The sequence below is a fragment of the Myxocyprinus asiaticus genome, chromosome 36, assembly GCF_019703515.2.
Source record: "Myxocyprinus asiaticus isolate MX2 ecotype Aquarium Trade chromosome 36, UBuf_Myxa_2, whole genome shotgun sequence".
Classification (NCBI taxonomy): domain Eukaryota; kingdom Metazoa; phylum Chordata; class Actinopteri; order Cypriniformes; family Catostomidae; genus Myxocyprinus; species Myxocyprinus asiaticus.
The window spans coordinates 33640196-33653662 of NC_059379.1; the positions used below are offsets into that span (position 1 = coordinate 33640196).

General features: G+C 36.6%; 1 protein-coding gene across 1 annotated transcript in view; it reads right to left on the reverse strand.

Annotated features, from left to right (window-relative positions):
* The window catches only part of pcdh15b (protocadherin-related 15b), a 423399-nt gene that overhangs the window by 209348 nt on the left and 200584 nt on the right, over positions 1 to 13467 (reverse strand). The window contains exons 16-17 of the mRNA XM_051673714.1: positions 10268 to 10400; positions 5708 to 5787 (exon numbers count right to left, since the gene is read on the reverse strand). Of these exons, the coding sequence (XP_051529674.1) occupies positions 5708 to 5787; positions 10268 to 10400 (213 nt within the window). The remainder of the gene's footprint in view (positions 1 to 5707; positions 5788 to 10267; positions 10401 to 13467) is intronic.

Sequence of the window (13467 nt, forward strand, 5' to 3'; positions counted from 1 at the left end):
CATCTATTTTGTGAAGTGCAACAGCCCCTCCTGCAGCAAAGCACCCCTACAACATGATGCTGCCACCCCCATTCTTCACGTTTGGGATGGTGTTCTTTGGCTTGCAAGCCTCACCCTTTTATCTACAAACATAACGATGGTCATTATGGCCAAACAGTAATTTTTTTTGTTTCATTAAACCAGAGGACATTTCTACAAAAAGTAAAATCTTTGTCCCCATGTGCACTTGCAAACTGTAGTCTGGCTTTTTTATGGCGGTTTTGGAGCAGTGGCTTCTTCCTTGCTGAGCAGCCTTTCAGGTTATGTTGATATAGGACTTGTTTTACTGTGGATATACATAATTGTCTACCTGTTTCCTCCAGCATCTTCACAAGGTCCTTTGCTGTTGTTCTGGGATTGATTTGCACTTTTCGCACCAAACTACTTTCATCTCTAGGAGACAGAATGTGTCTCCTTCCTGAGCGGTATGATGGCTGCGTGGTCCCATGGTGTTTATACTTGCGTACTATTGTTTGTACAGATGAACGTGGTACCTTCAGGTGTTTGGAAGTTGCTCCCAAGGATAAACCAGACTTGTGGAGGTCCACAATTTTATTTCTGAGGTCTTGGCTGATTTCTTTTGATTTTCCCATGATGTCAAGCAGAGAGGCACTGAGTTTGAAGGTAGGCCTTAAAATACATCCACAAGCACACCTCCAATTCAGTAAACCTCCTATCAGAAGAAAATTGGCTAACTGTCTAATGGCTTGACATCATTTTCTGGAATTTTCCAAGCTGCTTAAAGGCACAGGTAACTTAGTGTATGTAAACTTCTGACTCACTGGAATTGTGATATAGTCAATTAAAAGTGAAACAATCTGACTGTAAACAATTGTTGGAAAAATTACTTGTGTCATGCACAAAGTAGATGTCCTAAATGACTTGACAAAACTATAGTTTGCTAATATGAAATCTGTGGAGTGGTTAAAAAAAAAAAAAAGAGTTTTAATGACTTCAACCTAAGTTTATGTAAACTTCTAACTTCAACTGTATATATATATATATATATATATATATATATATATATATATATATATATATATATATATATATATATATATATATGTGTGTGTGTGTGTGTGTGTGTACACACATACATTGGCGGCCAAAAGTTTGGAATATTGTACAGATTTTGCTTTTATGGAAAGAAATTGGTACTTTTATTCACCAAAGTGGCAGGACATTAATAACATGAAAAATTGGGGGCCTGGGTAGCTCAGTGAGTAAAGATGCTGACTACCACCCCTGGAGTTCATGAGTTCGAATCCCAGGGTGTGCTGAGTGGCTCCAGCCAGGTCTCCAAAGCAACCAAATTGGATCGGTTGCTAGGGTGGGTAGAGGCAACTGAGATTCGTCCTCTGCCACCCAGATTGAGGTGAGTTACTACACCACCATGAGGACTTAGAGTGCATTGGGAATTGGGCATTCCATACTGGGGAGAAATAAATAAATAAATAAATAAATAATAACATGAAAAATTACTATTACAATTTAAAAAAAAAAAAATGCAAACTGCTTAAACTACTTCAAAAAAATCCTTCATGTGCAGCAATGACAGCTTTGCAGATTCTTGGCATTCTAGCTGTCAGTTTGTCCAGATACTCAGGTGACATTTCACCCCACACTTCCTGTAGCACTTGCCATAGATGTGGCTGTCTTGTCGGGCACTTCTCACGCACCTTACAGTCTAGCTGATCCCACAGAAGCTCAATGGGGTTAAGATCCACAACACTCCATAATCCATAATTTGCAATTATCTGTTGTCCAATGTCTGTGTTTCTTTGGCCACTCTAACCTTTTCTTTTTGTTTTTCTATTTCAAAAGTGGCTTTTTTTTTGCAATTCTTCCCATAAGGCCTGTACCCCTGAGTCTTCTCTTTACTGTTGTACATGAAACTGGTGTTGAGCGGTTAGAATTCAATGAAGCTGTCAGATGAGGACATGTGAGGCTTCTGTTTCTCAAACTAGAGACTCTGATGTACTTATCCTCTTGTTTAGTTGTACATCTGGCCTTCCACATCTCTTTCTGTCTTTGTTAGAGCCAGTTGTCCTTTGTCTTTGAAGACTGTAGTGTACACCTTTGTATAAAATCTTCAGTTTTTTGGCAATTTCAAGCACTGTATAGCCTCCATTCCTCAAAACAATGATTGACTGATGAGTTTCTAGAGAAAGCTGTTTCTTTTTTTCCATTTTTGACCTAATATTGACCTTAAGACATGCCAGTCTATTGCATACTGTGGCAACTCAAAAACAAACACAAAAGACAATATTAAGCTTCATTTAACGAACCAGATAGCTTTCAGCTGTGTTTGATATTATGGCAAGTGATTTTCTAGTACCAAATTATCAATTTAGCATGATTACTCAAGGATAAGGTGTTGGAGTGATGGCTGCTGGAAATGGGGCCTGTCTAGATTTGATCAAAAATGACTTTTTTCCAAATAGTGATGGTGCTGTTTTTTACATAAGTAATGTCCTGACTATACTTAGTGATCAGTTGAATGTCACTTTGGTGAATAAAAGTACCAATTTCTTTCCATAAGGGCAAAATACGTACATTATTTCAAACTTTTGGCCACCAGTCAGTCTTTATTCTGTCTTTATTAAGTCTTTATTCATTATCCATCTTGTTTGAGTCTAGATGTAATCTGCATTCAGTGTATGTGAAGATATGGTTTTAACCATGCAACTATGTTGAAGAATTTATTTATTTATTTATTTATTTTTTTAAGGTAACACTTTACATTAATGTTCGCTTTGTTAAGGATTTATAAAGGGATTCATTAATGACTAACAAGTTATTCACAAATGCATTATAAATCACTGATATGCAGTTATACCAACATTAATAAATGGGGGACATTTATGCAAATCCTGAATAGTGGATTAGCTCAATAGTGAGAATTGAAACTTACACGTCATAAATGCTTTATCAATACATTTAGCTATAGTTATACTGATCAAAAACATATAATGGCATAATGCATGATTTATGTCACAATGCAGCAAAAAAGACAATTATACTGCAGTTTAAAAGAAGAATTATGTCATTTTGCTACAGTCCGCTTTGTATCTATGTTAATTATTGTAATGCCTTGACTCAGTTGTGTTGTCAGTTTCCTGGTACCATTGATGTCAATAGAATGATTTTACCTCGTCTCAAAAGTCCTTGCAAAAACACTTTTTAGATTTTTATGCTCATTGACTGTATATATCACATAATAAAACCTGATGGCCATTAAACCATACAGAACATTTATGAACAGGTTTGTAATGTTGGCAACTCCTTAATACATGCTTCACAGGAGTTACATTAAGGTGCATTTTCTCTGGTTGCTAACGTTGAATAAGTGCTATTTAACATTAATAAGATGTATATCAGTTTCCTTGTCATGTTGATGTCAAAGTAATGATTTTACCTAGTCTTAGCAAAAACACTATTCAGGTCTTTATGCTTATTCACAGTATATATCATATAATTAAGCCTGATGACCATAAACCTTACTGAACTTTATGTACCTAGGTTTGTAATGTTGCCTACTTATGCTTCAACCAATAAATGCCTCAGATGTGTCCACTTTACATTAAAGTACATTTTCAAAGGTTACTAATGTTGAATAAATGCTATTAGGTTTTTATAACATTTGAGGTAAATGACTCACCTTTTGACAGGTACTGAATGAAAGTCTTGTTAAAAATGCACATCAATGACTAATTATGCATTTGTAAGTTAATTTAGTCATTAAAGGAATGGTTCACCCAAAAATGAAAATTCTCTCATCATTTACTCACCCTCATGACATCCCAGATGTGAATGACTTTTCTTTCTTCTGCAGAACACAATTGAAGATTTTTAGAAGAATATCTCAGCTCTGTAGGTCCATATAATGTAAGTGAATGGGTGCCAACATTTTTGCGCCCCAAAAAGCATATAAAGATAGCATAAAAGTAATCAATATGACTCCATTGGTTAAATCCATATCTTCAGAAGCAACATGATAGGCGTGGGTGAGAAACAGGTCAATACTTAAGTTCTTTTTTTTTACTATAATGGCATGAGGGTGAGTAAATGATGAGAGAAGTTTCCTTTTTGGCTGAACTATCCCTTTAATGAACCCACTAATAAACCCTTAACAAATGGAACTTTAAAGTGTTACCATTTTTCACTCAAACAGATACAGTGGGGTCCAAAATTCTTTTGCATTCTTTTCAAATTGAAAACATTTTTCATATCAACTATTATTGTCAGCATAACAATTTGAGCGAAAAGCTGAACTGAAAAAAATTTAAAAAATGAGAATGAATTTCAGACAATTTTCATTACATTTGGTATGCCCCTCCTTTGGTATATTAGGTATGCGAGGAAAACTGACCTTTTTTGTTCACAGGAGCGTACATGGTTGCATATTTGCTTAGATATGATTAGTGACCTAGAACAGTGTTTCCCAACCTTTTTTCTGCCACGGCACACTTTTTATGAATAAAAAATCCCACGACACACCTCTATCCCACATAATAAAGTTTGAAATTCGGCAATGCAAAAAACACAAGTCACATAGGTCACAGGTGGCAAGAGCACTAACTGGGTAATGAAAAAACAAGCATATTATTTTTTTAATTAAAATACTCTGACAGTGAGATTGAGCTTTCTTTCATGGTTTCTTTTTATCAGGATCTTATCTGATCTTATCTGATTAAAATACAGTCATCTGAAGACAAGCAAAGCCTTTTTTCTACAATCAGAGGGCATTAGAAAAGATTTTACACAGAAGGTCAATTGTATCCATAGTTTTAACTGTGCAATAAGATCATAGTAAACAAAGTTAAAGTAAAACCATGATTAGAAGTAACCATAAAACAAAATATGGAATTATTGAAATTTTTTGTAAAAAAAAAAAGAAAAAAATCCAGAAATTAAATTGTATTCCCTCACTACACTGACCTATTTATATAAGTTCATGGTAAATATTTTTTAATATCTGTGATGTGTGGATTGAAACCTTACCATTTCAGTCTGCTCATTGTGCAGATTTCTCCTTTATTCCTTTTCAATGCTGTTTAGAATGTTGGGGCCGTTTAATACAATTTTTAACTAGTTTAATCATCAACACATTATGGGTTCTCATAGAGGTTTTAAACAAATAATCAATGCCGAATCCGGGACCCAGCCCACGCTTCTCGCAGCACTGTTTATGATAATCTGCTCGGCTAAGCACTCAAGACGGTCCACGTGTAAATGCACGTCTGCACTGATCTGTCCATTGAGCAGTGCTGACTGATCTGGATAAAGCTGTTTCCTTTGCGTTTGGAACATTTGCCGTTTGATATTTCTCGTACATAACAAAAAACGATAATGCACAATCAGAGAGGCAGCCAACTTTGTAGTTGCACCAGTGCGACCTCTTGCAATTTTTAATCGCACTGTTAGGATAAATGGTCGCAAAATTAGTCGAAGTCTGGAGCCCTGATTTATTTTGTGGAATCTGATAATTTTCCACGGCACACCTGACAATCTTTCATGGCACAATAGTGTGCCACAGTGGTTGGGAAACACTGACCTAGAAATAATAGAGAATATTAAATATTTCTTCTTCATTGAATGCCATTACTTTTCTTTTAAAACATTTTTTGCAGAGCAGCTGTTCCCTGGCCATTCAAAGTGAGCTTACTTTTGGGAGACTTCAAAGACGTTGTTTGGATCTCCACTCAGGATGGTGTATGTGATGGGATCTCTTTCACGGTCTGTTGCCTGCAAATGACAGACAGCATTTTTGTGTTACACTAATTCAATTACGTTCAGACAAACTCCACTTGACGCTCCTCCAGCCTCAAGTCTTTGCCATCAGGAAATCTCCGACAGCAAAACACAAAATATATATTTACTTTTTCTCAACTTTGAAAAGTATTAAATCCTAGCATGCAAAGAGTGTACCAAATTTAAAACGAATACACGTTGGGGTGAATTCACTAAACAAGATACTTCAGTGCACAACATTTCACAAACTTTGCCATATCTTCTGTCTAATCTGACCTTCAAGTGGAGTCGGAAATATCATAATTACGAGTTCTGAGCATGATTGACCAAACAAAATCTTATTTACCAGTCGGAAACTCAGTATTCTAGATGATATCCTGCATTGGAAGCACCGTGTCCATATGAAAGATAGCAAAAAGCAATGGAGAGCATATGATTTTGTGAAATGATTTAAATTTCAGTGTTTTAATATAGGTTGAGTAAAAGTGATGCAGGTACACTCACTTCTGCTTATACAGGTAACACAGAAGAAAAAGTGCTTTTGCTGCCATTCTTGTGTATTTATTAAAAGGGATAGTTCACCCAAAAATGAAAATTCTCTCATCATTCACTCACCCTCATGCCATCCCAGATGTGTATGACTTTCATTCTTCTGCAGAACACAAATGAAGATTTTTAGAAGAATTTCTCAGCTCTGTAGGTCCTCACAATGCAAGTGAATGGTGACCAGAACTCTGAAGGTCCAAATATCACATAAATATCATAACAGCCAAATGTCTCCAGTGGTTTAATCCATGTTTTCTGAAGCAATCCAGTTGGTTTTGGGTGAGAACAGACCAAAATGTAACTCCTTTTTCACTATAAATCTTGACAGCAGTCTCCTTGGCAATCATGATTTCAAGCTCGATTACACTTCCTATGGTGCCATCTGGCGCTCTGCGCATGTGTCAAGCACTATGAAGTGTAACTGAGCTTGAAATCATGATCGTACCTAGAGACTGAAATGGCAAGATGTACAGTGAAAAAGCAGTCATATTTTGGTCTGTTCTCACCTAAACCCAACTGGATCGCTTCAGAAGGAGTTGTATGGATTACTTTTTTGCTGCCTTGTTTGTTTGTTTTTTGTATTTTTTGGACCTTCAAAGTTCTGGCCACCATTCACTTGCACTGTATGGACCTACAGAGCTGAAATATTTTTCTAAAACTCTTCATGTGTGTTAAGCAGAAGAAAGTCATACACATCTGGGATGGCATGAGGTTGAGTAAATGATGAGAGAATTTTCATTTTTACGTGAACTATCCCTTTAAATCAATGTCCTTACTTTCAGTGCAAAATTTGTCTATTTAAAGGACACTTATGCAGGGGTGTAAAAAGTACTAAGAAATTATACTTAAGTGAAAGTATGGATACTGGCTGAAAATTTTACTCAATTAAAAGTCCATGTATCTAGCCAAAAACATACTTGAGTGAAAGAAAAAAAAAAGTATTCACATTAAATTGTACTTAAGTATTAAAAAAAGTCAAAAGCAACCTTTTTCCTAGCTAGAATTAAATCAAGAGAGGAGATTGTGTGACAGAGGATGTTATTAAATTCGACTGGTTTGTTAAGTCGCCTTTTTACTGTCTCCACCAGAGGCATTCGCAACCTGGTCAAAGAATCATGTTACAATAACTACAATTTTGCAAAATGATTTTTATGTGGCCTATTGTACAGTATGTAATACAGCAATTTCCTGGTGGAGTGAACACTAGAGGCGCAAAAACAATGACTTTTATCCCTTTTAATCAAATCACAAGTAAAATGGCAGATAATCAGTTCATAAACACTTACTTCTCTGTTCCTCACACAATGCTATCTTATGACATATAAACACTTTTACTATAGCACATGACTCATTTCAATAATTGCATTACATAACCAACTACATTTACAAGCTTGTTTAAGTGTAATCAAATTGCATGGAAGCTCAACTGATAGAGTGTTGCATATACGATACAAAGGACCAGGGTACAAGTCTTGAAGAGCACACGAGTCGACTTGTGAGCCCAAAGTGTCATAGAAGCAACACAAAATGACGCAATTGTGTTTTTCATCACACATTTGCTTTTTATGACACTATCGGTTTAAGGTTTAGGGTAGGGAGGAATTTTTTGTTAATTTAAATCCTGATAGAACATTAACCTTAAAAACCTCATCTGTTCGAGAGAACGTTTCACTCGCTTTTCATGCCTACACAGTGGACATTCGCCCTGAGACGTGTAATGAATCACATAAATGAATGAATGAATCACATTAAAAAATTAATCACACTGCGGCATGGGGGGTGTGGTCATGTGTCAGTCTGTGGGAGAGGGAGAGCGGTAAGGCTCATCACCTGGCTCATAATTATCTCTAACACCTGTCTCTCATTATAGTGATGGCGGAGGGAGACTTAAAAGGCACGCCAGAGCATCAGAGCGGGAGAGAGTGTCCAGAAAGCACGAAAGCCCTGAACCGAGAGAGAGAGAGTGTGTTTGTTTATGATTTGGAGTGCTTTCAGTTATTTAAAAAAAACTATTCCTTTGTTATCGACGGTTGCCGTTGATTGTGTGTGATTAAGAAAGAGAATAAAAGGACTGACCTTGAACCAGTCAATGATCCTCCATTGCCCCGAACTAAGATCCTTTCACAGTGGTGCCGAGAACCTGGCAATGGAGGAGTCAGGAGACAATGAAGCAGATTCAAGGTCAGTCCTTTTATTCTCTTTCTTAACCACACACAATCGATGTTAACCGTCGATAACATAGGAATCGTTTTTTAAATAACTGAAAGCACTCCAAATCATAAACAAACACACTCTCACTCTCGGTTCGGGGCTGTTGTGCTTTCTGGACACTCTCTCCCTCTCTGATGCTTTGGCGTGCCTTTTAAGTCTCCCTCTGCCATTACAATAATTAGAGACAGGTGTTAGAGATAATTATGAGCCAGGTGACGAGACTTACCGCTCTCTCTCTCCCGCAGATTGACACATGACCACGCCCCCCAAGCCACACACGCACTTTGCCATAGTCACGCAATGTTCGATGAATGGGAGAAGGCATTCACGGATTGTGATGTCAGAGCACACAGCCCCTTGAGACATAAAACAAAAACAATTCAAAATAATCTTTGAAGAAAATTAGTTATGTTGTTGGATTTGTGAACTGTTTCCTGAGGTTTGCTACCAAACCTTGCTGTTGAGCAGATGGATGAATTCAATAAAATGCATAATTAATATTTACTAACATTCCTTTTCTTTTATTATCATTATCATCGTCATTGCTGGTTTTATATTTATTATTATAATGAATAGTTGCCTAACAACAACAATACAAATTCAGCAAAAAGGGAGCAGAAATTCATAGATATAATTTAAATATGAAGGCAAGTGTAGAAATAAATGACGTACACATTTAATAACAAAGAGCCTTTTGTTTATATATATATATATATGCAACGTGAATGATACATTTTGATTTCATAACTGTCTAATCTGTAGCAGTAGCAGGCATTTAGAGTAAAATTTAAGACAAAAACTGTCAGTGTTTCTCACTTCTTGCTCATAGTTTTGAATGAATACATCACATTCTTTCGAGTGGTCACATACGGTCTAGTCGCACAAATATTTAAATGTATCCGAAGCTCAAATCAGATCTGAAATTCTGCCTCTGCAGATGGTCAGAACTCCATACAGCCGCCGGGCGACACTTCATTTGAAATGACTGACCTCTGTCAGTCGTTTGTCATATGTAGTGAAAAGGCAACTTCAATCCAGTAAGACGAAAGAAAATGATCTGCAAATATCATTGCACAAAGTACTTTTCAAGTTTAAATAAAATTGTAAGGAGTAAAAAGTATTTTTTTTTTATTTGTAAATGTAATTAAGTAAAAGTACAAGTATTCTGTTTACATTGCACTCGAGTGAAGTACAAATCCCAAAAAATAATACTTAAGTATAATAATTAAGTATTTTTACTCAGTTACTTTACACCCCTTGACTTATAAAATGTGCTGTATTCACAAAAATCAGTGCTCTTTGCTAGTTGCAATTAATGTTGTGCTGGATCACCATCCACGGATAGCAGATCGTAAACAGTTAAAAGCTGAAGAATGTTAAAATACTTTCTCTTAACCCAGCTTGATTTGCAGAGACAATTAATGAGCCATTCGTAGGTTGATTTCTTTGAAAACAACGTGTAAAACAACATGTAAAACATAAAAATATAGCCGACACAGCTACACGGTTGAACGTGATATGTGTAATTCCTTTGGTGAACCTGGACACTAAAACAATGCAAACAGCATGTGCAAATAAACAATGCTATAAATTTGTGCAATTTATCAGGGAATTCATTAGTGAATTCCCCCCTTTTTGTTCAAACATTATAGAGATCCTAATGTGAACAGTGCAAGGTGCTGAAACTCAGGTGGTGTAGAGAGGACGGGCAGGTCACCTGTATGTTGAGCAGTGTGGCTCCAGTCCTCATAGCTTCACTGATCTCCAGGCTGTATATGAGCTGAGGGAAACGGGGAGGACTCTGGTTGTTGGGTGGCAAGACCTCAATATAAACTGTCGTGATGGAACTCCTGAGAAAACAAGCACAGTATAAACATTTAATAACATCACATTTCTGTGACTCTAATAGAGTACATATAATGCATCATTTAACCAGCCAAAGCCGGCTTATTGTCTTAGCAGGTTAAAGCCGGTCTTAGTTGGTTTTCAGCAGGTCTCTAGCTGGTTTAGATGTTTTCAGCTGGTTTCACCTGAAAAACTGAAAATGTCCCAAAACCCTATAAAACAAGCCAATAGACCAGCTTAGGCTGGTTTAAGCTGTTTTTTGTTTTTGTTTTTTTTTTTCATCAGGGGACTTGGAGGGCACTGTTTTCTTGACTGTGTTAAGCGCAGCACTATGCACAACGACCATGCGCAACATCTTATCCAATTTCTGAGAGAGCACTAATTCTTAGCGCAATTTTTGTTTGTGCTATCTATGGGTGGGTGTATGCACGCAAACTGTGGGTGTATTGGTTGTTAATGTAGTGTTGCAAAGTGCAATTTGCTATTTTCCTGACAAATAGGTCATTGCACTTAGATGTTTGAAAAGCACGTCTAATCTCAACGCAAAGATAAAACCAGTTCCTGCATTTGCAGTTATGAGATAAAAAATAATAAAGTTCATGTCCAAACTCTGAAAATACAGTGGAAATTATGTCCCTGACAATCACCGTTGTAGCTGTTTTATTAGGGGTCAATCCCTGAAAGGGCGAAGATCCCTATTGTAATCTTTAGTGTTCTTATTCTTCTTCTTCTGCCAGGTGAGTCTATGGCAGCCCATAGAACCGTTAGCAGGAAAGTTGTGAAATTTTTCACACAGCTAGAGGACAGTCTGAACTGATACCACAGCAAATTTGGAGTCTGTAACTCAAACCCTTTAGCGCCACCAACAGGTCAAATTTTCACTCATATTTACACTAATAACTTTTGAACTGTAAGTCCTAGAGACAAAATTCCCATGATTCCTGCGCTCATGCCGAGACGAATGCATACCTTGGTTTCGATTTCCGCCCGACTAGATTTTCCGCCATTTTTAATTTTAAGGAAACACGTTTTTTTACTACTCCTCCTACAATTTTTGTCCGATTTCCACCAAAATTGCTTTAAAGCAATCATGAGCTTCACAAAGAGCTACACAAAAGTTATCACTTTTTTTTTGATGTTTGAAATCATTTCTGAGAAATGGCTTCACGAAGTTGACGGCGAGCATGCCAAAATGGACTTCATGCTGTATCTCCGCAACACTTTGACGGATTGTGACAAAACTTGGTATGTGTCATCACCATCATGCCTTGAGGTCACTTGCAGTGTTTCGCCACACTGCCCCCAACTGATCAGGAGATAGAAAAAACAGCTATTTTGGCTTATAACTATTGAACGCTTTGGCCAAAAATTATAAAACTGGTCTCTTTAGATTCAGTGAAACATTCAGAGTCAAACAATACCCAATTTTCCCATGTCGGCCATTTTGGGTGTCGGCCATTTTTAATTTTGTTGCAAAATACTGTATTTTATGAACGCATTGGCGTATCGTTACGAAACTTTGGATGTGTCATCAGGACCATGCTCTGAAGGTGCCTGAGACGTTTGGGTCCGGCGCCACCTAGTGGTGGAAAAATGAATTTGTTTAACTTTGTGAGCTTATAACTTTTAGTGGCGCTGGTCTATTTTCACAGGACTGGTCTCGTTAAGTTCGGGAGGACTTGCCAAGTGTAAATATACCATATTTGCTATGGTTTACCTTAAGGCCTGTTGCCACTTCGAAAATAGTTCCGAAACTACTTTAGAAAATTGCTTCAAAGCCGTTCGTCCGTTCGGAACGAAACCACCAAATTAAGAAGCGTCATTAGTAAATTTCTTAAGATATAAGAGAACATGGCAAAATTTTGCTAGTAACTGCCAAAAACAGGCAGATTATTTTTAAAAGTGGTCTCTGCCTTTATGTAAATTGATATAAATCTTAAGTGAAATTAGATATTTTCACCAAACTTGACACTTATATAAGGGCTCAACCTGAAAACACACAGAAGAAAGTTGCGGGGTTTGACCATTTGTTGGCGCTATAACAGGGAACAATATGAAAGTGGCTCTAAATATAGAAACATTGGTCCGATTCATTTCAAAATTTGCATTCAGTGTCTTTGTGGGAGTTGCCATCACTGATCATGAGGACAGTTGCATATATTGAGAAACATGGCAGCCATTGGCCAATCATCAACAAATTTGACATTGAGCACACCAAAAAGGACTTTTGTGAGACTGGTCTTGTTAGATTGTGTGGGTCATGCAGAGAACAATGATACCATGGTTGGCCATAATTTTATTTTATGTAAATGTTTTGTTGTTGCTATTACTCCTATATTATTTGTCCAATCAACATGAAATTGAAATCTGCTGATTATTTGCAGACCATGCCTGAAAATATTAGCAAATAGATTTTTGTTGTTTAGAACTGTTTCACAAACAAATTTAAAAGTATCAAATTTATAAAAAATAAAAAATAAATAAATAAATAAATAAAAAATAAAAAAATACCAAAGAGAAATTAAGGCTGTTGCACTTGCTCTGGACCTTGCCTTGGGGGGGGGGTCATTGTGAATTCTGGATGCCCTGTAGTAAACAATGGCTAAACGTGCTTGCTTGAAATATTTCAAACAATTAAGACAAATTGTTTACAATTAAATTAATGTCATGGAAATAAGCAAAACTTTTTTTTTTTTTTTTTCTTTTGTTTAAATTGGATTAAACTAAATATTGCATAGATGTCTATAAATGTATTTCATATAACTCTATGGATGTAAAAAACTGACTTTTCTGATTTTATTTTCCAAAAAATCCCACAAAGTGCTTGAGAATACACAAAACAATGTATATGTGCAATGTTACACTTAACACCCTCTGCACAACCTTGAGTAAATGCTCTTTATCAATGTACTAATAGCCAAAAAAGCAAGCACTTTTGTTCTGCTGGTGATAGAGATGTTAATGTGCAACTAGTACATGCAAATAGAACAGTAGTGTATCTTGAGAAACATGGTCATAAATGTTACACACACAAGGAATTTGTCATGGTGACAGAAGCTTCCAGTGCAAGAG